At 46.4% G+C, this 26,087-nt stretch overlaps 1 protein-coding gene across 1 annotated transcript in view; it reads right to left on the bottom strand.

Annotated features, from left to right (window-relative positions):
- Window positions 1-2,046: 2,046 nt before the first annotated feature.
- Window positions 2,047-26,087, bottom strand: part of CFAP58 (cilia and flagella associated protein 58) — a 702,265-nt gene continuing 678,224 nt past the window's right edge. Inside the window, exons 17-18 of the mRNA XM_078641175.1 lie at window positions 5,171-5,304; window positions 2,047-2,579 (exon numbers count right to left, since the gene is read on the bottom strand). Of these exons, the coding sequence (XP_078497301.1) occupies window positions 2,459-2,579; window positions 5,171-5,304 (255 nt within the window). The 3' untranslated portion in view covers window positions 2,047-2,458. The remainder of the gene's footprint in view (window positions 2,580-5,170; window positions 5,305-26,087) is intronic.

Genomic DNA, 26,087 nt, shown 5'->3' with positions numbered 1-26,087 from the left:
AATCATTTGTTTACACTTATTAGTACTTACAGCGACATGTCTTCCTTGTTGAGCTATTTAAGAAATAGCAATTCAATCCGTATAATGATATAGAAAGAATATTAAAGGAAATCAAAGCAAAGGAGGTTGCAGGCGCAGCAGCTAAAACCAGCTGTGGGAGGATTTCAGGCCCCAAGCTGCGCCCTTTCCTGGAGTGTGCTCTGCCTGTCATGACAGGAGTTTTAGACACTGGAGCAGTGGGGCCTTGTTGAAGGTCCCAGGGGGTTCAGCAGCCCCAAAATGCCAAGAATCACAAACAAAAACAAAACCTCATGAAACCCAAGGCCACACTTGGCCATGAAGGTAAGGCAGGAGTGATAATGGCCCCATACAAGCATAAAATATGATCAAAGCAAATGTGGGCACTGTGGAGACTATTGGGAGGTAGTCATCTTGCTTTGTGTACTTGCTATAGCTTCCACTTCCTACCCTGTCATAGTAACACCAACCATACCCCTTTCCATAGATACCTGTAGATCAATATGCTCATCTGAAACCCGCCCAGTCAGACTTCCTTCGCAATTACGTAATAAAAACAATTGGTAGTGAGCATCAATAAGCAATCACTTCAAGCTCCAATAGTGCACAATTTCAACTAGGCCTGGGCGGTAAATTCCGTTCCGCTCGCGGAATTTGCGGAATTTGGGTAATATCGCGTTCCGCAGAGAACGCGAAATTGCCCAAAATTCTGCCTTCCGTGACTTCGCGAAATATTTGCTTGTTCGCGTTCTCAAAATGCGTGTTTGCGAGATATTTCCCCCGAGCACGCAAACATCGATTGCGAACAGTATAAAAGCATTGCGAACAAGCAATTCTGCGTGTTCCCAGAATTTCTGCTTGTTCGCTGAGATTTGCGAAGCACGATAACGCAAATTCCACCCACCCCTAATTTCAACCACAACACAGGTGCCAAAATAAGGCAACCCGTGTAATACAAAGTATGACTATACATTACTAAAAGGATCTCTCAGGTGTAAGCCAGTATGTAGGTATCCAAAATGAAAAAGGTAGGTGAATGCTTGAGAATCCAGCTGTGGCATAAGATACTGCAGTTAACCTCTCTGTAATTTGTTAGCCTCACTCTACTCATGTTAAAATTTTCTAAATTGCTGGTTTCTACACATATAGGGAATCATAAAACAGTTAGAGTTTAGATTGAAATAGCGGAAATGTCATTGACTACAACTGGTCATTCAGCTGTTTGCTGCCCTCTTTATAACCTTGGATTAGCAAATGTCAACCACGTAGACCTGCAGACACAATGCAGACTCGCTTTTCGACCGAACAGTTCCATTTAAGGCAGAAGGATCACTAAGTCTTTGGATCCAAGGGTGCTAGTGCAGCCCATTGGACAAGAGGTGTTCCAAGCCCAATCAAATAATCTACCGTTAATAAACAAAATACCTTCCCCAATAATCATCTCTACCATCTAACATACTCAGGTTTCATATGCCTAAATGCAGGAGAGAAAACTTCCAGCTTGAAAACAACAAAATTCAACATGATTGGCTACCCTCAGGACAACCAACCTCCATGTGGAACAAAACATTGTTCACAATGACAACTCGCTACCTTACTGTCAGCTTCGTGGAAAGATTTCAACCTCTGCTTGGGAAACAACTTTTCAATACACTTGGCCAATGTTATCGCTTTCCAAAAGACAATAGCTTACTTCAACATTGTTCCAAACAAATCAATAAAAGGCCCTCTCCTTTGTTGCATCACCTTTACATTGTTTAGCTAGCCGTGCACGTCTGTGATTCTTGTTCATCGATCAAATTATTTCCAGGTACCATTTCCCCCAGTCACTGTGGGAACCTGACAGTGGATAGTCTACTTTCCTGCTGCAGGCCTATCAAAAAACGAATCAAATATCCCTTTAGTCAGTAAAACTATTTGTAGTGCCCAAGTAGACATATGTGTGCAATAAATATAACATCCTAAGTAAATGCTGTTTAGCTAGAACAATCAACAATAAGAATGATAACACAATATGAAAAATTATCATGTAAATATTTTATTTGTGAAAAAATATGTAAAAACTTCAGCTGTTCAGGTCTCGATTTCAACCAATGACCAGCACTTTAAATCAGCAGTCTTTTGAATTGTATAACGAAGGCCCTAAGGTAAGTCTGCTAGAGTGATACAACTGTATAACTTAAAACTACATAAAGAGTGTACTGAAAGAAGTGTGGACGTCTTCGTTAATGTATGAACTGCTAGCAGTGAGTGGACGGGGAGTGTTTTAACATGTTGCATTAGGAGAGAATAAAGTACCAGTTGTAAATGCCTTAATATGTACAGGACCTTGTCAAACTAGATTTCTTTAAAACAACTGAGACAGAATTTAGAGCAGAGTAGAAATGTGGGGATAGAGAGAGGGATAGGCTTAAAGTGCAGCACAACTTTCCAAAGCTTTTTAAGCCATTATTTTTGGTGGGTGCTTTAGAGTGAAGCCTCCTCCAGTGAACCGCGGTGCATCTATGTTCTGGGGCTGAATGCAAGATGATCCTGTGTCATGCAAGCTCCGTTCTCTTTCCCTGAGAATAAAAGATTGTTGTTATTGTAACTTAGCATCTATATAGAGTACATATTTGATTTACAAACAAAGCATGACTCACATCATTTCTCTCTGTTACATGCAAGTTAAAAAGTAAACATACCAAGTATAAACATTTTAAAATTACTTAACTGATATTCGAAAAAGAGTGTTACAAAATAGTTTATTCCACAGAGTAGAGCTACCTCCTGAAATGTCCTCAAACATGCTACAGAAATGTTAGAGGATCGACAGACTCATCATAGAATAACACCAGTCCTCAACAGACTTTATTATTCAGAGTCACAATTAAGGTACCCTAAAGAATCTTGGAAATATTAGGGACTATTCACAAACTGCATTTGTTGTACTATTAGGAGCTGATTTCACTCCAACCAACACCGTTTCAGTGTGGGAACTGACTGACCATAGGTCAGCAGTTCCGCACACCACTTTACTATGCGATCGCACCATCCCATTTATCTTAGAAAGCTTGCTGGGCGGGCGGAAACCGTTTCCATTGGGAAATGGGAGTTTGTGTATATCCCTGCACCGTGTGGCAGACACCATGATAGGTGCCCCCCAGTGTCACAACTGGAGGGTCGGGGGGAAGGGAGCCATGCTAAGGGCCCCCAGAGACACTTTCCGATAGCAGTTCCATGTCGGAAAGGCCGACATAGTGCTGCTGTTGGAAAGTGCCATCATAATCTTGACGGCAGAAATGCCATCTGTTAGGGATTATGTGACCCTTCCAGCTGGCCGACGGGTTCCTTGAACTCGCTGGAACAGAGTTGGATTCATCAGCCTGTTTGCACTCCGACCACCGTCATTGTAAGAAGGCAGTTGGAGTTCAAACCTACGATGTCAGTCAGAAAGCCTCCGACCAGCGGTCTGAGGCTTTCCGACCAAGAATGAAATCAGTCCCTTAGTGGTAAATACAACAGTTCTACTAACCGACAACAAAATTAAATTAAAAAAGCTAGGCACAGTGTTTCAGCCTCCGCTTTTCTGTTCTGCCTCCGCTTTTCTGTGTGGTGATCTCCAGCCCGACTGCAGAGTCTCTGTGCATTTACATATACGCTTTAGAGGTAAATGTGCTCAGATCTGAAGTAAGTCCAATACCACACATGGCCAGCCATTGGTACTGTAACACCCTGATATAGAAAATAATGGAAGTAGGAGCTTAAAATAAAATACCATAGGTAATAATGTAAAAATAACTCAGGTAATAATGTTTAATTAAACTATTGAAAACAGCTATCAATATAAATGACTTACATTTAATACTAAAACAGATCTAAAAATAAAAAAATATACTTTCTTTTTAGACCTATTTCTTAATTCAAAAATTAATGTACCATTAATTGGTATTAAAGTATACTTTACTTAAATTACTGTTAATTATTTCTAATATTTCTATACACCATTCTAATAATTATTAATACATCATAAAATACATATATATTTTTACGTTAGGTGGGAATTCGATATTTTATTTAAAAAGTAAAATTAATATTGTTTCAATTCAGTGTATTTTATTTAAAATAAGTACATTTTGAATTTAAATTAGGGTATTGATGCTGTAATTTGTTATTCTAGATTTAAAATATATGTAAAAAGAATTTACATCAATATTTAACATGAAAATATCTGTACAATATTTTCAAGTTAAATTAACGTTTTTACTTTTCCCTTTTTCTTACAATATGGAGATCTCCACAACCTGGATAAAGAATTTCCTATTGCACAATATAGAGAAATGTAAAAAGTTAATTAAACTTGAAAATAATGATTACAAATATTTTGATATATATAAATGTCAATGAATTTGCTATATATTTTTAATGTTTAAACATTAAATGACATTTTTTTTACAGATTTATAAACAAGAGAGATCCGACCTGAAGAAAAAAAAACATACACACGCACATATATATGCACATACATACATACATATATATATATATATATACACACATAGCATTATTAATTAGCAAAAGAGATAAGTAGAATTAAATTAGTTGTATATTTAATTTTAAAATAAAAAAGTTTACTAAAATATTCAAACTGAAAAAAAATGTTTCATTGTGAGATAATTTTTGAACGTTGAATTTTAAATGTGTTTATAGTTAAGGCTATATAAAGTATTTTATTTTAGTTTAAAGTTATTTGCCATGGGGTTCTATTTTAATCACCTGCCTCCATTTTTTTGATGGGGGACTTTGCTGCATTAGTGATTTGTAATGTATGGTGCTGGACTTACTGCTTCTCCTTTTTGGCAGTAGTGACTTACACTTGTAAATTTGGCTTCACACCCTATGTTGGGGGTGGAGACATTCAAGTCTACACTTTTGAGTAACTTTACATTTGTAATTGGTGAATAGCCAAAAGTAGTAAAGTTACTCAAAAGTATAAATGTAACTTCAAGATGAACTTGCAAAAACATCGATCTGTAAAAATCCAAATTGGGTGTATATTCTTCATTTAGTACATGCCCAATGCCCTTTCCCTGTTTTGGTTTAGGTTTTGTAGAAAAACACCTAAATAAATATTAGCAACAGTTTGTTATTTTTTAGCCAAAATATTTCATACTTAGACTCTTGCTCCTTGCGTTTTGGAGTAAGGTATTTCTTCTTGGTGTTTTGCAGCTCATTGGCAAGTCTTTCAATTTCATACTTATATTCTTGATTCTGAGATTCATACATGTTCAGTTCTGAAGACAAGGCCTGACAAAGAAAAAGGTATAATTGTTAAAACTGGGCAGCCACTTTTGAATATGATACTCTTTTGAAATATGCAATTTTCCACTTTTCATGGTAGAAGACACAAGAAACTGTAAGACGTTTAAGAGATGTTACCCCCAGTGGTCAGCAGTTGAGTTCAAGCATGTGTGAAGTGAGTTCTTAAAATTGCCCCCACCTTACCCTTTACTCCGGTACCTATTACACTCCATCACATCAAGGAGGTCCTTAGACCCTGTCTCACTATGCAGAGGTCCTGCTCTCAGCTGACTTGCACATGGGCCATATTCCAGGTCCTGCAAAGTTATGTGTGCCCTTTGTTTCTAAACATATACAAATCTTTAACCCGCACTGATCATGACCCCCTTTAAAATCACAAAGATGTATCCTCATTCCTCCTTAGTAAGTTCCAAATGCCACAATGAGAATTCCACATTCAAGCATATGATGTGGGATTGCTCCGGGTTATTTCTTTTCAGATCTGAGGTCTCAAATACCCGTAGTTAGGCCACTGATTTAACACCCTGATTATAAGGCCAAAGAAAGATAAGGTAAAGCCTACATTTATTGACCTTGCACTACTGGTGGCTAAGAGAAAGTTGACACTTTGATTGAAGGCCCTTAAATATTTCTTGTGCATAAGTGGAGGATTCATGTCTTTTCGACAGAAGCTGAAAGTTTTTCTTTGGCCTGAAAAGATAGCCGGGAACAATTTAAAAATCCAATTGCTGTCTAGAGAGATGAATTGGTTTTAGCCTTTACTGAACTTAGTAAGAACGATGACAAGCTTCCCAAAATTGATAAGTTTTCCATGGTCATTGAATTGTAGTTCCATTCAGACAACCCAAGCACTCATACCAGTTATCCTTGGTGGTGCATTTTGTTATTATATAACTTACACTATATTATTGCCTTGCTTGTAAATTCCAATCAAGGGCCCAATTACGATCTCACACGGAAAGCCCTACAGCCGACTCGGTCCTTAAGAGCTTTCCGAATGATTCCTGCTCCTGGGCTCCGAATACCAGAGTACAATGCAAGTATGCGCTGATGTACTCGGGTCGCTCGGAGTCCCACTGAAGTCAATGGAAGCTTGTTGTACGTTGTGTACATAGACTTCCACTGAGAAAAAAGTACGTCAAGGAAAAGGGCGCCCCCTGTTGTGGGGACGCGTTGGTTCCCCCCGGCACTGTACATGCACGTGTAGGGGGACCCTTGGGTACACCCTGTGTCCAAGTTGTAGAGCTACAGATGAATGGGGGCCCTATGGCCCCCAAAGTCCCCTTCCCGAAGCTTTTTCAAGTCGGAGGCTTCGAGTTGATCCGGCTGCTCGACGCGCGCATCGTACTTGGTCGCTCGGAAATCAGACCCATTGCGTGCAGGAGTCGGCCATGTTGTAGTCGTCCAGAGGGCTTTGCTTATGGGTACAAGTCGCTTGGAGCGCGAGGCGATATTCACATCGCACTCACTCGCTCGTATGGCGGGACGAGTCAGTGGGACATCGCACTCACAACTCGGACTCGCTCCTGGCGGATGTCGTCAGGAGCCCTTCCAAGCGAGATCGGATTCGGGCCATAAAAGTTAACATTCAGGTGTGGCTTGCTCAACCTGTTGGGATGGGTGCTTTAGTCTTTTATTATTTTTCCTTTAACTTGCTGCATTTATAACGCAAGATGCTGTAGTCCCTGTGGCATTCAAATTGTAACTGTCGAGCAGAACAATGAATGTATCCTCTAATGCCTCAAGAGTAATGTATTTGACAAATGTGATATTATATGTTTAAAAATGTAATACATTTTAAAAAACCAAAGAAAGCTGGATGGACCTTACGTGTGTCCCTTCTGCCTCTGCAATCAAACCTTAACTTTCCCCAAGTGTCAGGTTCCTACTCAGACCCTTCTCCATCCACAAATCGGTTTTAAAGCTACTGACTTGGTTTTGTTAGCTCCTATTGACCATGAGATATCGAGCTTTAATGTACTGTACCTTGCTGATATTCACCATGGGATAATGCAGATTTCCTGGGCAAATACAATTTTATTGTGAAAACGGAGACACTTTGGGTCATATTACGGCGTCGGTCGGACTTTCCTCCGACCAACACAGTGGCGGAAACGGGATGACCAACCTCCAGTCGGCGGTCCCGACGGTCTGATTATGATGCGACTGCACATGGTGCGGGCACATTCACATATTTCCCTATGAGAGCATGTGTTACTGCCACAAACCGGCTGTAGTACATGCTTCCATAGGAAAAAGTGAGGATACGCTAATCCCTGCACCCCGTGGTGCAGTACTTGAGACAGAGGACCATCCGTCTTGACAGGGAGTTCTTTTGCACCACCTTACCTTTCTTTGCACCCAAAAACCCAATGAAGAGCTCCCCTATGGTCTTTTGTGCGATTGATTTAAACTTCACGCCCTCTTTGAATCACAGCGATGGAGCTTTTCCTCAGATAAGGCAAAGCAGATGAGGCAAGGCAAAGAACGCTGGCAAAATGATTAATTGCTTAATGTGGATCAGTGTCATAACTTTAGGAAGCAAGATTGCCCATGTCCTTAGTACCAACATTTCCAGAAAGTAGGTGGTGTAGGGAGGTTGTAATGGCAACACTTGCAGTTTGTTCCTGTAGCAGACTGAAGTGATGCCAATAGGGAAAACTGTTATCAACTTTAAGAGCCTTAATGAGCATCTATACATAGGACGGAAGGCAATGCACATAATTAATGTCAAGACCAGGTTAAGGTACTGAGGTATACCAAATTATTTGGTGGGAAATGTGGGCAAAACCTTTCATAAAATGCATCATAACTGCCGACCAAAACTGTTGGTCCGGGGAATAAAGAAAGGCCAAAAGAGCCAATAAATAACCATTTGGTGTGTCCACTGCAAAACTTTGCTGGGCTAAAAAACTAACAAATAAAACAACATCAGAAAGTTTGGCCTTCATTGGGGCCATTATTTCAGGCATCAAAGGCAACACATTTCTACCAGTGCCCTGCATAGATGGACTTTGTGCTAGGGCTTCTGCCCACAAGGATGACACCAAAAACTTTGGTGTGTAAATCAAATGCAATCAGTTGCCGCAATCCAATCTCTAATGCTTAGAGGTGCAGTTTTATCTCCACCGGGAATGAGTCTACTAACAAGTACCTTGGAGGAAACCGCACTGTATAAAATTGTTGTCACTGCACATTTGTGACTGTGGAAAACAATTTGATCCAGGACCTTCTATACTGATCGAAGACACCCTGTGCCACAGAGGGGTGGAGGAGCCCCTCGTAATCTTGCAGTCAATACCTGCTTAGTTTGTCTGCTCTGACATTCAAGGACCCGCTAGGTGGTTGACTACCAGAAAAATATACTGCTAGTCCAGCCAACTCAAAAGATTAAGGGCCTCCTGTCACAGGATCAAGAAACCCACTCCCCCTTGCTTGTTACAGTACCACATGGTGGTAGTCTGTGATGATGTGCACCAGCCTCCCCTTTATGGATGGCAGGAAGGCTGTTAGGGCCAGATGGATTGCTCAAAGGTCCAGCAGGTTCATATGGAGTGGGCATTTCGCCGGAGATGGGAGGCCCCTGATCTCCCCTATTTTGCTACTTCCCCTAACCCAACAGTGAAGCATCTCCAAAACCAGTAATTCGGATAGGGGATGGAAAGTGACTTGTGACAGGTCTGGTTGGCATCCACCAACCACCACTGTAGATCCTGAGCTGGAGAGGCAGCCCTGATGCTGAGCCTACTCGGGTCTGAAGTTCAACTGCAGGGCCCACATGTGCCACCTGGCATTTGGAGTGAAGAGGAGACAAAGAAGCCCCTGAGCCATCGTTAATGAAAGCTAGGACTGATCCTGAAATATCAGAATCATTTATTGAATGTCCCGGACTGGCTCAATGTTCGAAGGGCCTTGAACACCACAGTATTCAGGATTGCCTCAATGAATGGGATCCATTGCATGGGGTTTAGGTAGGACTTCGGCTCATTGATGTAAGGAGTATGCTTGTTGTCTGAAGGCAGATTACGACTGACTGGAGAGAGCCTTCCATCAGCAGCCAGTCGATTATGTAAAGGAATACACCTACTCCCAAACTCTGAAGATGGGCAGCAACCACCACTACCATATTTGTGAACACCCACCGGTCTGAGGTAGACTGAAGGGTTGGATGGCAAATAGAAATTGCTCTTAGCCTGCCTTGAACCACAGGTAACACCCCTGGGACTGCAGGACGTGTAAATCGGAATATGCATCCTGCAAGTTCAAGGACACCATCCAGTCTCTTGGAGCCAGCGCCTAGAGGATCTAAACCAGCATGGGGATTTTGAATCTGTCCTTTCAAGGAAAGGTCTCTATTCTTCATTGGAATCAGAAAGCAGTGTGAATGGAACCTTTCCCTTTTCACTGAGCCTGATATCCATTCAATGGCACACTTGGAAAGTAAAGCTCAACCTCTTGCATCTGGATTCCAAAATGCTCCTCTATAATTCACTCTGCTGTGGGAGGAAGATCGGGTGTGCGATCTCTGCTGGTGCCATGTTCATGGCCTCAAAATGACTGGGCTGGCTGCTATACAACCAGGGAGGAGGGCTGGTGTGGCCTCTAAAGTAGCCCCTTGGAATTGCCTTTGAATTCACAGAACTTGTGTGGAAATTGTTTTGCTAGTGGCACTAATCCTCAGGATCATTATGTGGTGTGACTGTCTTTGAATTGCTCAAGTGCCAAATCCGTCTTTCTATGAAGTGCTTGAACCCTTCAAAGGAAAATATATTAAAATGCTTGGACGTTACCAGAAAACCTAGCTAACGCCATCCAGGCATAGTTTGTGAGAATGACATGTGCCAATAGCATTGGCAGAGCTATTGGCACATGTCATTCTCACAAATTGTGCCTGGATAGCGTTAACTAGGTTTCCAGGCTGACCTGGAGCACGTGCTTTGCTACATCCTGGCCACCCTGTATCACTGGGCCAGCAAAGCTCTGAAGTCCTTTGTGGCTGCCGCCAAGACATTGCTAGCCATGACCCATAATGTATGTATGTACCTAACCAATAAGCAAACCACACTGAAGAATTGAACAGCCGGGCTCGCTGATGAAAACATTAATTTGCTAAAAGCATCACTCTGTGTCAATCCTCTACCCAGGCGATTGGTCAGAAAAAGATTTGGACTAACCCCACTAGCTCAGGCCTGAATTAAAAGGCTTTTCAGTTTAGGGTGTTAAGTTACAAAGTCATTGGCGCAGTGAAGGATACAAGGACGCACGTGCAGGCCACTGCTTCAATACATCTGAATTTGGTGGCTATGCAGGACAGCAATAGAAGCACTCTTTTAGTGGAAGCACACATATTTTGCTGAATTAAAATCCATACTCGTGATCACCAAAAACTGAGCGGAGCCACAGTCCCGCTCAGTTTAAAAGGTCTGTTGATCACATAAGGCACAGCGACACTGGCCAAACCATAGAGGGCAGTTCGAGAGCTGCGTAATTGCAGCGTTGGACTTTGGAAGTTTTCTTCAGTCTGCTTTCACTGCTTACTGGCATGGGAGTATTGCTGGCTTGCTTGTTTGAACATGATTAGTTCTAGAAAAGGAATTAAGCTGTATACCAACTCCTGCTGCCATCCTGAAATCCTCCTGTGTGCTGAGTCTTTTACAGAACTGCCCTTTAAATTAGCATTCTAATTATATTATTATTTTCATTTTCTCAATCACATAACCATATTGGTTTTACATCTTTTTTCTCAAAGCACTTAGCAAGTGATCACACAAGGAAAAGAAGCATTGTTATTTCCCAGAAGAGAATCCATGGATATTAGCTCTCGATTAAGCACATGATTGTAGTCTAAAATACTTCTGTTCAAAGGACTGCCTCACTGCTCTGTATAGAAGCTGGAATATAGCATGTATGAAAAGAGACGTGTTATTTACGGAGTGACTTTGACGAAGTAGAAAAAAGAAAAGTCAACCACAATTAACTCTTACTCGTATGCTGGGAGAAGGGAATTCATGTGTTTTATAGTGAATGTTCAAATACGTTTTGTATATTGCAGAGAATTTCCATAAAACACGGTACTTTGGTATGAGTCCGTCATATAAACACATCTTCAAGCATATATGATATTATAAAGAACCACGTTATGCAAGTTTCAAAAGCACTCCATGGTAAAAAAACACATTTCTGTAAAGTGTAGTTTGGAGTCATGTAATGTATCTCTATTATATTTAAAAAAGAACGGATGATGTCATTTCAGATATGAAAATTCAGTCATATTTTGATTATTCTTCCTACTCCTAAAAACTGCATACAGCTTCAAGTCCTTTGTGGTTATGTCACATACTCAAGTCAGTTTCTTCCAAAAACACCGTAAAAACACAAAAACAATAACGTTTTTCAGAGTGGGCATGACCTATATACCCCCTGGGGTTGATCGGTGAGTGAACATAGTCAGATACAAGATGGAGGGTTGCTCCTGTGAAGGTTTCTACCTCACAATGAAAAAAAATATGGCTGGAAAAAATGTCCACTAGGACCGACCTGAAGGCTGCGTCCAGGCTGAGTTCAAGAAGGCCAGGTTCCTCTATACCAATGTACGAGTCAAAGACACATGTTCAATTACAAAAGCTCCAAGCAGGACAGAATCAATGGTTTGGGTGACTCACAAGTTGGTTGCTTGCCCCCCGTAGTTTTTGATGTGAGGACCTAGGGTTTTACATTTTTTAGTGGAACTAATCTGCATGCTGTACCCACAAAAGGCCAGTAGTTGGATCTGTATGAAGAGGTCATCAGTCAGAACTAGACATCTGGTATGAAAGCTTTAAGCTCCAACGTCCCGAGATGGGTGATTGTACATAGCCGGAAAACTAGCTGCTAGGTTCCCTCAGAAGACTTCTTTTTTTGGGACGCCAATGCCTTGAGAAGGTCACATCAAACATTGGTACTCTTCAAAAGGATACCACAGTGCTAGATATAATTACCTTATACCCTATTGAATATAGCTTGGATGTTTTAAAAAATCATGAGTGGGTTAAAGACTTCAGACCTTGTAGTGCCCATGGCTGGAAAGAGGATGATAAGTATGAAGGTCAGTTTAGGCACTGGATCCTCAACTGAGATTTCTTATTTTAGGAGGTGGCATTTTCCATTCATCAAAGCTTCATCAGGCCTCCTTTATCCACTTGATATAAGATTTGTTGGGCTATTACTTCGACCTTATTGTTGCAAAATTGCATAAATGCTTCTCAGTTTTCCTTTGGGGCACCTATTTCTCCTCAAGATTTTCTACAGACCTTTTTCTCACAGTCAGCAATATGATGTCAATCATGGGAGGTTTTAAAATATTGGGTGGCATCGCTGACATTGCATTCTGCATCGAAACTGATTTTGCACTAAGCAAGATCATTTGTTTTTTCTCCCCTCAGCAGTCCATAGCTGAGGACAAGTCACCAATGCTTTTCTGAGGCAGTCAGCAGCACAGGGGTTGAAACATGCGGCCAGATTTAGAGTCTGGTGGATGGATTACTCTAGTACATTATATCCAATAGTGCAGATTAACAGTCATGTTTGTGACAGAATAACCCGGCTGCCAAACTCTAATAAGGTCCTGTTAGATCTGTTAAGCTTAGAGCGATCTTCCCACAAAACGTTTTGCCTTATCTATCCATTTTGGCTGATCTCGTTTTTGTTGGCCTTACGACTCTATGCACTTTACCATTGATAAACAGTGCTAAAGTGTGTGTGCTCTCTCCTTTAAACATGGTAACACTGTCATACACCTAAATGGCACATCTACTTTACCTGTAAGTCCATAGTAAAGTGGTACTACATGGACCCATGGCCTGTAAATTAAATGCTACTAGTAGGCATGCAGCACTGATTGTACCACCCACCTAAGGGGACCTATTAAACATTTCTAAGGCCTGCCATTGCAGTCTGTGTTTGCAGTTCAAACTGTTGATTCAACCTGGCAAATTAAAACATTTGCCAGGCCTAAACCTTACTTTTTAATACATATTAGTCAGCCCTAGGGTAGGCCCAAAACAGCCCACAGGGCAGGGTGCAGTTTATTTAAAAAGCTGGACATGAACGTTTAACTTTTACATATCCTGGCAGTGAAAAACTCTTACATTTGTTTTTCACTATTGCAAGGCCTACCTGTCTCATAGGATAACATTGGGTTTACTTGTTACATCTAATGAGTGATACCTTTCAATTGGAAGCAGATAGGAATATCGATTTTGGTGTCTAAAGAATTATAATTTGAAATCCTCTTTAATGGAAAAGTTATATTTCAAATCACAAGTATGGAAATGCTACTGTTAGAAAGTTAGCATTTTCTTGTCCCAACCATTTGGTGCCTTCAGTCTGTTTACTCGATTGCATGACTAGGTGTAGCTGGCAGTTGGTCTTGGGTTGCATCACTATGGGTAGTTGGCAGTTGATCCTCGTGCATTGTTCCCAGACAGTGAGACAAAGGAGCATAGGTGTTGGTAGGATGGGCCATCTCTGACTTGATATGGGGAGGAGCTGTCACCTACCACACTTGCACATCACAAAGGTTCTGCCTCTACACATTCACAAAGGGTCTGACACTAGTCTACTGTAACTTCAGGAAAGCTGGGGCCAGGGCAGGGAGACTGGAAATTCCAAACACCTTTGGGATGGAAACCTCCAGAACATTCTACTACTTCAAAGTAGTCACCAGGTATAAATATTGGCCCCACGGACCCAACCAATACTCCTCTAGACTTGTGGAAGCCTCAAAAGGACTGCTGTACTGCTCTGCAAGAAGGAATGCTAATATGTTTATGTGATTTGTAGAGCGCATAGCTGCCCAAGGGCTTCTCAGCACTGCAGAGAGGAGGACGGGGTGCTATGGAGGAGTAATCATGGGAAGAGCCAGGTTTTGAGCTTCTTCCTGAAACTGCATATGTCCTTTGGTACCTTGCTACTTGAGTGAAGGGACTGGACCTGCATCTTGAACCCAGGACCACCAGAGTGACTATAAGGGCTAGTTGGCTGGTGTCCTGATCAGAGAATCAGGGACAGAAAAGGCTCCAATTACATCGAACCAAGCACCTGCACTCAGTCTATTGTTATTATTCGCCCCCTAGTGGTGCCACCCTAGTCCTGGATCCTTGGAAGTGAGCCTGAAGGTGCTCTGCCAGCCCAGCGGTGGTCTTGTGGGCACAACAGATGCAGGACAATGCATCTCCCACAGCTTTGCTTTGTAACCACTGCTACGTGACGCATCCATGATGCACGACCTCGCACCTCAGCCTGCAGCTTCCTCGGAACTGCTGCTCCGCGATGCATCCTCTCTTTAGGCCTTCGCATTGTAAGTGTTAATATTGATGTCGATGTACACAATGATACATGTGTGCATAAAAACAAAATCAAATCACTTTTGTCGAAATAACTCAAGTTGACCTCTCCATCAACCCCGAGTCAGGAATAAGTGGTCAGGCAGGCCCTCCGCCACAGGTCTGAGGCAACTGATTGACGAGATCACATGTGGGGAGGCATGTAATCAGCGGAACAAATGTGCAAACAGGAAATTGCCAGAATAGTCCTACAGATACGCCGCGACACCACAACGGTCCAGGGAGATTGGCCCTAATAAAACGCACATGGCCTGAGTGGCGTGTGGTTCCAAAACATCATAAAGTTAAATGCTACATAAAGCTAGGAACACTCTGTCAATCAGGACACAACACACACAGCACATGTAGTGATCACGCGCTCCCCATGCTGGACATCTGGACGTGTTACCCACTGGCCCTCATCGTGTCCACAAAAGGTCGAGACCCGACGGCATTTGTCATCAAGTGGGAGTCATTTATGGCTCCATGACTAGGCCCACATTCCTTTCCCTGAAACAGGATCTATGAATTGTTTTATGATGCTCCAAGAAATGTATATAAAAGTGCTCAAAACAATTGTACTTTAAATCAGGCCACAGACCCGTTCCTGTATGCTGTACTCCCAGCTGCAGTGTTTAATTAAACCAACTGTTACTGTTTTGCCAAAAGCCTCTAGTCTTTGTTTTCTCAAGGTAAATTCATATTCAAGGAACACAAGCCCCTCGTTGACGGCTTCCTCAACGACAACACAGGATTCCACATTGCAACCCCGCAGCTTCAAGGGAACTGCCGGTGCATGATGAATGTTCGACACAGGACTTCTCATCGCAAGTTGCTTGTTGACGGCATCCTCGACGATTACGCAGAACTCCTCATCGCAGCCCTGCAGCTCCATGGAACCGCCGCTGCGCAATGCATCTTCGACGTGGGGGACTCCACAAACCAGGATTTAAGGTACTTTTGTTCAGCAGACCTAACAGTGTCCCTGTATCCGGGTTCTGCTCCATCGCAGTCAGCCTGAACTTTTGTCCTGGTCTGGCATGACCGGATAACCACAGTTGGCGCTTGGTGCTTCTAGGCACTATTTTTACTTAAAACTTCAAAATTACATATTGTTGGTTCTACTGATTAGACTTTTGCTGTTTTGGTGTCAAATAATGTATTATATGTTGCTCTATTTTTCTAAATTGGTGTGTGATTATTTTTGTGTTGTGGGTAAACTTTATTACTATTTGAAATGCTGTATAAATACTTTACACAAAGTCTTTAAGTTAAGCCTGACTACTTTGTGTCAAGCTAAGAGGGTTTAGCACAGGTTAATTTGGGGTTTGCTGGTGCCTTCACCTTGACAGAAATTGTGGTTGCTGCCTTAGAAGGGTTTCACCCCCTTCAACCAGTAACACAATTTCCAACAGGTCCTTAGTGACTCTGAGGGGTTAATGGGTGGCAACTATGGTGACAAAGTCTAGTGAAAAAACAGAACTTTCTCATGGCTGGCTGTGAAGAGACAGAACCACAACCCCTGTGGCTTTGACTGAGGTTTCTCCAAGAGAGAGTAACATAGGTTCAGAAAGGGAGGAAGGTGTATATTCTTTAGAAGCTCATCTTTGTTCTCTATGTTCCATATGACAACAGTTTATACTTCTTCCATTTGATGGAGACTTAAATTTAGATCTGTCGAAAGCCATAAACATCTTCATATCCTGTTCTCGGTTGGCCATTGACTGCATTAAAGAACAATGCTCATATTCAGGCACATTGTGAATCTTCCCTATGTAGGAAAAACAATTTACACAGGATTCAGTCACTGTCATATGTCAAGAAAATTTGTTGAAAGGCTTGAAGAATGAAGTCTTAGGTAGAGAACATGTTTCAAAATAAGAAACATTGTTAATAATTTCTGCATCTTTTGACCCTGCAGATCATGAAAAAAATTGGCCTGAAGTCATAGGCAACCGTGATGCACTATATGTAATCTGTGATGTTACCAACCAGATGGTCTCAAGGATACATGAGTAAAGTAGAACTGAGCTAGAGAATGGTGCCTTTTATACAGTGGATCGAATCATGCATTTCATGGTTCACACAGAAAACAGCAAGAAAGACTACGCATTAAAATTAATTCATAGTGAGAATTCCTAGTTTGTGAAGCAATTTTTCAGTCTAGGCACAAGCTAGTAGGGTACAAATGAAGTTGAGAACGAGAGAAAGCAAAGATGTTGGTATATTATTTTTGCTGGAACCTGACACCAAACATGTTCACACTGCATCCAAACAAGGCATATCATACCAAATAACATGTATTAGACAAATAGTGTATAGTAATGAGAAAGTACCACTGCATACCCTGATGTGAAATAACATCTCACAGACTGCTAAGTTTTGTTGTGGTATGTACAGAGAGCCAAATGATGTTAAAGTGAAGAGTGTATTCATTAAAGTATTGAGAGCAACCTTCGAGCTTCCTCTTCTCAGTCTTCTGCAACTTTGACCCTGATCTCACAATGCCAGGTTACAGAAGCACATGAGAGGAGGAAACCTGGACGAAAGTAGAGACTATGCTACACATTGTCACCAATCAACAAATGCGCAAAAAGGAGACGGTCAGAATTGTTTATTCTTATGCAAAGTGAACGAACACACTGGGTAGAGCAGTACTTGATAAAAAGGTTAAAAAGATGTATTTATATATATTGAAATATATAAAATATAATACATTGGAAACCTATGTCCAGCTTAGGGAACATTAAGGGCCATATGTATCATCAACCTGATTTGCGATTCTCAAATAGCGATTTTTAAGAAATCGCTATTTGAGAATCGCAAATAGTTACGTATGTACAAAATCGCATTTTTTTTGCGATTTCTTAAAATTCCTTAATTGCGATTAGCAAATTGCGAATTGCAATTAAGGAATACTTTCCCATTCATTTCTATGGGCCAGGAGGCCCATAGGAACGAATAGGAAGTTATTCTCAATTTGCGATTCGCAATTTGCGAATCGCAAATTGAGAATCGCAAATTGAGAATAATTTCAAGGGTGCAGGGGTGTCCAAAGGACACCCTGGTGCACCCCTGAAATATGCATGGGTGCACATATGGCGCACATACATGTCCTACGGGCATGTATGTGCGTCACATGGCACTTTAAAAAATGCAAAGCTGTGCATTTTTCAAGGAATTCGCAACTTACCACCAACTAGAATTTGGTGGTAATTTGCGATTCCTTAAGGACATTTTGCACATTTTTTTTGCTTCATACATTGCATTTAAGGAATCGCAAAATTTGCGATTCCTTAAATGTAATTGCAAAATAAGGAATCGCAAATTTTCATGTTTTGCACCAGATCTTGCTTTATACATACCATTTAGCAAATTCGCATTCGCAAAGGCCGAAATTCTGCGAATTTGGGCCTATGCGAATTTGCTTGATACATATGGCCCTAAGTCACTTAAATTACATTGTAAGGACAGCCTCACATATGAATTAAATAGGAATTTTCCAAATTTCATTTTTACAATAACAAAACCCCTGCAAATGAATGGCCTTCTCCAGCATACCCAACCAATGTGTTGACAGTTGACAAACTTGTGCTCATGTTAGCTCAGGGCTCAAACAATCCCCATATAGCAACAGCTATTCTCCATGGTTTGACACTGATTTGCAATTAGCCTAGATCAGTGCACCTTCAATATTAAGGTTGACAAGAATATTTAAAAAGTAACTAACAATGTAGACAGGAAAGAGGTATTAGACCAAATTCCAGCCTAATCTGAGCCTGTGTGGATTCATTTTGAGGTGTGAAATGGAATGGACAGATTTAGGGCCTCGTTCATAGTTTAGCTGACTGTGAGCCGTGGCAAGATTTAGCAGAGTTCCCACTTGTGGTACCCTACCTCATTTTGAGTCAGAGTAACTACAGTTTCCGATGGCGGAGCCTCAGCAAGACCTGGTTAACAGCAGGTTGTGACCATCAGTGGACTTCCCTGTACACTCCCACTCAGCATTAATCTGTGCCTTCAGAGCATCAGCCACACCGGTGGATGCACTAAAGCCATATAAATCCACGCAGAGCAGGCTTTCTGCTAGGTGAGAGGAGGCCGGAGCCTTTGTGAACCTGATGGGCTGATGAGTCAAACTCCAAGTTTTAAATGAAGCGTCTAGTCTGTCAGATTGAAAATGCATTTCAATTTCCTCAAGCAGCAGATGAATAATCGACTAGTGGCAAATTAAACTGGCAGAAAGTGTGTGCAATACTGAAGTATAGATCGAACTAGCCTTTGCTATTAAAGAATTTAACTGCTTCACCCAAGCTAAGGCAAACGAAGCCCACACAGAAGATATATTATTCCATACCTTCCAATGACCTCTGTCAACATACCATCAGAATTTACTGGCTTACTTCCCAAACATTATTACTTTCGTTTTTATTTCAAGTCTGTTTTATTAAAAAGAACCACACCCATAATAGGGTCTCAAAAACACAGCGTTAAGCCTACAACCCCAGACCGGGGCCGGCTGCGACAGTTGTCACTAAGCAAACGTAGTTGCCATACAGAGCGAACTATTGGACACAGCGCCTTGCCTACAACCCCAGCGGGTCCGGCCGCATGGCCTAATACAAGCTGACATAACAACATGGTACGTGTACAACCCAGATCTCGCAGCCCTTGGGAATAATGCATCAGAAGATTGATCCAATATACTGTAAACGGCTCAACAGGGCGCCACAATCATATAAAAGGTCCAAGAGCAGAATAGGAAGAAGAGAGAGGCAGGGGGAAAGCGTAGAAATGGAGAGAGAGAGAGGTCTTCATGATGACTGGATAAGCTCACGCCGCATGGGGGTCAGCCTGAGGGGGGTATCCTAGCTAGCTTCCATGACGTGCAGGTGAACTAGTGAAGCAGTCTGTTGGGGTCTATAGGGGCAACAGCATCGTCAAAGAGGTGCAGGGTTCTAAGCCGGACAGGCATGCAGCGCACATGTTCTATTGAACAGAGATAGCGGATTAGAGGCTTCCAGACCGCTCCACAGCGTGTGTCTCTCGCTTGCAATCTCGCAGTTAGGAGTTCCATCGCTAGGAGGTGCCAAAGTCGTGTGAACCAGGCTGCTGCGGGGGGAGCTTCAGGCCTTTTCCAGTATAGCGCTATGAGCTGTTTGGCCGTGCCAGCATTTGGAGTGTTAGGATCCAATCACTACTAGTAAGTGCCTTGAGAGTAGAGGGCCTAATTCCAAGTAAAATAGTGGTCACGGCTTCAGACAGGGGAAACCCTAGGACCCCTCTAATGTGACTGAGAACCTCCTTCCAAAAGAAAGTAATGATCGGGCATGCCCACTGTTGGACAGGCCGCATGTTCGAGCTGTCCCCCCTCCCCGCAATGGGACCAGGACCCTGGCTCTCCCTGCATCCCCAGCCAGAGTCCCCAAACGACCACCCGAAGTACCCTGCAATCCCTCCACTACAAGACACCAGCTCCGGACCCAGCTGGCCCGGGTCACCATCTACCCCACGACATCGACCCGGCCGCCATCTTGGGGCACTGCAGCACGAGGCCGCGTGGCCTCAACTCGACCCTAACCCCGGGCCCGGCCGGCCCCGACATCGAGGCCCCACCATCCTCCCAGGAGGCAGAGTGACCACTTGGCGAGTCAATGGGAGAAGGAATCGTCAACGGCTCTCCTCCGCCAGGTGTCGATCACCCCAGGCCGCCTGGGCGCTGGCTCCACCCCCCTGCTGGGTGTCTGGACTCCCTCATCCCGGACCTCCCGGCCCCCAGGCGCGAGGGTCCGGACATCAAAGGGGACCAGACCTATAACTGGGGCAGGACCAGACCAGGAAGGCAGTTGTATCCTGGAGTCGAGAGACCCGAGAAGAACTCATCCGTGACTTGGCCTGCTGGCGCTGCCGCGGCCCTCTGCCTCGTGAAACCATCGTCTTGGCCTGCTGGCGCTGCCGCGGCCCTCTGCCCCGTGAAACCATCGACTTGGCCTGCTGGCGCTGCCGCGGCCCTCTGCCTCGTGAAACCATCGTCTTGGCCTGCTGGCGCTGCCGCGGCCCTCTGCCCCGTGAAACCATCGACTTGGCCTGCTGGCGCTGCCGCGGCCCTCTGCCTCGTGAAACCATCGTCTTGGCCTGCTGGCGCTGCCGCGGCCCTCTGCCTCGTGAAACCATCGTCTTGGCCTGCTGGCGCTGCCGCGGCCCTCTGCCTCGTGAAACCATCGTCTTGGCCTGCTGGCGCTGCCGCGGCCCTCTGCCTCGTGAAACCATCGTCTTGGCCTGCTGGCGCTGCCGCGGCCCTCTGCTTTATGAGACTATCACCTTGGCCCGCTGGCGCTGCCGCGGCCCGATCCACAGACACTCCAGCTCGAGGATTGTGAGCTCGCCTTTTTACCACTACCTGTACCGATCCGGTACCAAGACTGTCCCGCTACCCCCTTTCCCTACAGAGACTAGAAGTGAGAGGACCCCCGGGTCCAAGATATCCTGTATCGCTGATATCCTTGCCTTAAGAACCTTATATAAAGCCTTGAACTCGACTTGGTGTGGTGCCTGTTTGTGGGGAGGGAGGTAACTTGTCTGTACGATCGCCGGAGACGGTCCCCCTCGGGGATCTCTCCCTCGGTATCCGGCCGACCCTCAGGGTCCCCGTCTAACATTGGTGGCCAGCGACGGGATCCGAACCTACGCATAATCGTACAGAAAGTCACTCGCCCCACCACACACAACAACCATGTCAATAGAGAGCGGAACAACGGAAAAATTTCAGATGGAAAAATTGGAAGACTACAACCACCGGGAACTGAAGCAATATTGCATAGAACTTGGACTTCCAACCACAGGTCTTAGCACAAAGGAAGACTTCAAACGAGCCCTAGAAGCTTGGGCAGAAACGGGTACGGCCGTACCCCGAACACAAACAACCGAAACGAGCCCCGCACCAACTAAAGAAAGAGCGGATCTCTCCCTGGAAGAGATCCGAGAAAGAGAAAAAACCAGACTCCACGAATTAGAACTTGCCCGACTTCGCTTGGATGGGGAACTCAAGCTGGCAGAACAAAAAATAACCCTGGAACACTTACGGCTCAGGGAAGAGCGGGAAGACAAGCAAAGACAGAGGGAGCTAGAGGAAAAGAGACTAGAGTACGAACATGAGCGCAATCTCAAAGCACTGGAGATCCAGAAACAGAATAAAGACCTCGGGCTCCCCGAACGACCGACCCCGTCTGCCTCGACCGAACCCAAGGTTCACATCCCCAAAGATGTCATCCGGGAATACCACAAGAACGATGATATCCAGCAGTGGTTTAAAGCCTATGAGGTGGCAATGACCTCCCACCGGATTCCCCGAAGCGATTGGGGAGCCGGATTATGGGGGAGGTTTGTCAACGAAGGGCGGGACGCCCTGCTGCAACTCCCGGACCAGCTGATGACCTCCTACGACCACATGAAGGCCGCCCTCCTCACTCGATACGGGCTCACACCTGAGATGTACCGCCAACGGTTCCGCGACTGCAAACGGATTCCGGGTACAACTTGGGTGGAGTACGTGAACTTTTTTAGCCGAGCCTTCGAGGGGTGGATCAAGGGCAACAAAGTAACCACCTACGAACAACTCTTTGACCTTATCGTATGGGAACACCTGTCGAACAACTGCTTCGTGGAGCTCCGGCAACACCTCCTGGACAGCAAGCTAACCGACCCTCGACAACTCGCCGCCGAAGCCGACCGGTGGGAAAGCACCCGAGTTGGCCGGAGCGCACCCAGCGAAGTATCCAGATCGTATCGCCCCCGAGGGGGAGGAGGAAGTCAGGGTCGGGGGAGAGACCCCGGCCCCTCGTCACCCCCCAGAAACCCCTCGACCCCGGTTGGCCGGGGAAGCCCTGCCGTCCGGGCCGGTTTCCGGGCCAACATTACGTGCCACAGGTGCCAGCGACCCGGCCACTACGCCAGTGATCCCAACTGCCCAAAGAATCCGAACACTACTCCCCGCCAAGTTGCAGCGGCGGCCCTAGGGGAAGAAATAATCCCGGAAGACCAAGAGGAGTACGAGACCGATCCCTCTGAATGGGCACCCGCCGCCATGGCACTGGTCTGCTTAGGGGAGAGAGACATGATTCCGCGGGCCCCCCTTCCCGCCAACACACAGAAGTACGGTCAATGGGTCAACATCAATGGCCGCCGGGCGGAAGCCCTCCGCGACACCGGGGCCAGTGTAACGGCGGTCCGACGCCACCTCGTCACTCCAGACCAAATCTTGCCGAACATTCTTTGCCCTGTTCGATCAGCCGACAACTCCGAAAGCCTATGCCACATGGCCTGCGTCCCCTTCGAGTGGGGAGGAGTAACAGGGATGTTAAAAGTAACTGTCCGCGATGATGCCCCCGTGGACTGCCTCCTAGGAAACGACCTTGAAAGCTCTCCCTGGGCAGCTGTCGAACGGAGGGAGCACCTGGGGATGCTTGGCCTCCCCGAATGGGTCTGCGTCACGACCCGGTCCATGACCGCCCGCGCGGTCCCCAGCCCAGAAGAGCCCGAGTGGCCAGAACCTCCTCCCGCGCTCATCCCAGAGGAGGCCGCCCCAGAAGCCATTCCCTTGACCCAAACCGAAGAAGGACCCGACCAGCTTCGGGACGTCCCTGACCTGGCACAATGGCGGCAGGAGGGAGGCCCCACGCAGGAACAATTCCGGGCCGAGCAAAAAACCTGTCCTTCTCTCGAAGGACTCCGGCAGCAAGCCCTGGCCCAGAGCACCGGGGATACCTCGGGGGCCCACTGGATCTACTGGGACCAAGACCTGCTCTACAGCGAGCAGAAAATTGCAGAACTAGGGGCCAGTCGGGTGCTGGTGGTGCCCCTTCGCTTCCGAGACTTCCTCCTGAACTTAGCCCACGATGTCCCCCTTGCCGGACACCTGGGGCAGGATAAAACCTACGACCGCCTGGTGACCCATTTTTTCTGGCCCCACATGCGGAAGGATGTCACCAACCACTGCAAGGCCTGCCCCACCTGCCAGGCCAGCGGAAAAAGTGGCCGAAAAATCAAAGCACCATTACAACCCTTTCCTGTCGTCACCACCCCGTTTGAACGAGTGGGAATAGACATTGTGGGGCCCCTCGACCCTCGAACAGCCCAAGGACACCGGTTCATCCTGGTCCTTGTAGACCACGCCACCCGCTATCCCGAGGCCATCCCTCTTCGGACTGTGACGGCCCCCGTGGTGGGCCGGGCCCTGATGGGGATCTTCTCCCGGGTGGGGTTCCCCCGGGAGGTCGTCAGTGACAGGGGCACGAACTTTATCTCCAGATATATGAAGTCCCTCTGGCAGCAATGCGGGGTCACCTACAAATTCACGACCCCCTATCACCCGCAAGGAAACGGACTGGTCGAGAGATTCAACCGCACCCTCAAGGGGATGATTATGGGTCTAGAAGAACCCCTTCGACGCCAGTGGGACGTACTGCTGCCATGCCTCCTGTTTGCCTATCGGGAGGTCCCGCAGAAGTCCCTCGGCTTCAGCCCCTTTGAACTACTGTACGGACACCCCGTCCGGGGCCCCCTCAGCCTAGTCAAGGAAGGTTGGGAGCAGCCTCCCCAGAAAACTCCCCCGGACATCTACCGGTATCTCCTGGCTCTCCGCAACCAGACCCGGCGGTTCCGAGACACCGCCAAAGCCAACCTCGAGGCCAGTCAGGAGGACATGAAGAGGTGGTACGATCAGCACACGTCCTCCATTGAGTTCGAACCTGGACAACAGGTCTGGGTGATGTCCCCGGTTGAGCCCTGTGCCCTCCAAGACAGATGGTCCGGGCCCTTCAAGGTAATCGAACGCAAGGGGCCCGTCACCTATTTAATCGACATGGAGACTGCCCGGAACCCCCTACGGGTCCTCCATGCCAACAGGCTCAAACCCCATTTTGTGCGATCCGAACTCAGCCTCCTGATGGCTACCGATACTGGGACAGAAGAAGACTCCGAACCCCTTCCGGACTTACTGAGGGCCCTCGAGCAGGATGGCTCAGTGGAAGGGGTCCAGCTCTCCGAGGCCCTGTCCCCGGAGCAACGCCAAGACTGCCAAACGCTCCTGAGGCAGTTCGCCTCCCTGTTCTCCCTCACCCCCGGAGTCACCCCCTGGTGCCTCCACGATGTGGACACCGGGGACAGCCCTCCTATTCGACACCGAGCATACCGCGTACCAGACCGGGTACGAGCCTGCATCCAGACCGAGGTGTCCAAGATGCTGACCCTAGGAGTGATCGAACCCTCAGACAGTCCCTGGGCGAGCCCAGTCGTCCTGGTTCCCAAGGCAGCTGCCCCGGGCGTTGCCCCTGAGCTCCGGTTCTGCGTGGACTATCGAGGGCTGAATGCAGTTACCCGGACCGACGCTCATCCCATCCCCCGGGCAGACGAGCTAATTGACCGGATGGGGGCCGCCCGCTACCTGAGCATCTTCGACCTAACAGCGGGCTACTGGCAGATCGGCCTCACCCCTAAGGCCCAAGAACGATCCGCCTTCTCTACCCCAGACGGGCACTACCACTTTAAAGTCATGCCCTTCGGCATGAAAAACGCCCCGGCAACGTTCCAACGGCTGGTAAACCAGGTACTGGCGGGCCTGGAAGACTTCAGCGCCGCCTACCTGGACGACATTGCGGTGTACAGCCACCAGTGGACCGACCACCTCCGCCACCTGCGGGAGGTTCTACACGCCCTCCAGCAAGCCGGGCTCACCATCAAGGCCAGCAAGTGCCAGGTTGGCCAAGGGTCCGTGACCTACCTGGGACACCAAGTGGGAAGCGGGCTGGTGGCCCCTCTCCAACTCAAGATTGCTGCCATCCAGGCCTGGCAACCCCCTACGAGCCAAACGGAGGTCCGGGCCTTCCTGGGGCTCACCGGATACTACCGGCGGTTCGTGAAGGACTATGGCAGCATCGTGGGGCCCCTCACAGAGCTCACCTCCAAAAAGAGCCCCAAAACCGTCAACTGGACCCCGGACTGCCAATCAGCCTTCGAGAAGCTAAAGACCGCCATGTGCACGGCCCCCGTGCTCCAGGCTCCCGACTACAGCCGGGAATTCATTGTGCAGACGGACGCCTCCGATCATGGTGTGGGGGCCGTCCTCTCCCAACTCAACGCCGAAGGGGTCGACCATCCGGTGGTCTTCATCAGCAGACGCCTCTTGCCCCGAGAACAGCGCTGGAGCACCATTGAGAGGGAGGCCTTCGCCGTAGTCTGGGCACTCAAGAAGCTCCGGCCATACCTCTTCGGCACCCACTTCCGGGTGCAAACAGACCACCGACCCCTGCAATGGCTGATGCAAATGCGGGGGGAGAACCCGAAGCTGTTGCGCTGGTCCATCTCCCTGCAGGGGATGGACTTCACGGTGGAACATCGTCCAGGCCAGGA

Source organism: Lissotriton helveticus, chromosome 5_1 (genome assembly GCF_964261635.1).
Source record: "Lissotriton helveticus chromosome 5_1, aLisHel1.1, whole genome shotgun sequence".
Lineage (NCBI taxonomy): Eukaryota > Metazoa > Chordata > Amphibia > Caudata > Salamandridae > Lissotriton > Lissotriton helveticus.
This window is presented reverse-complemented; position numbering and strand designations above follow the sequence as displayed.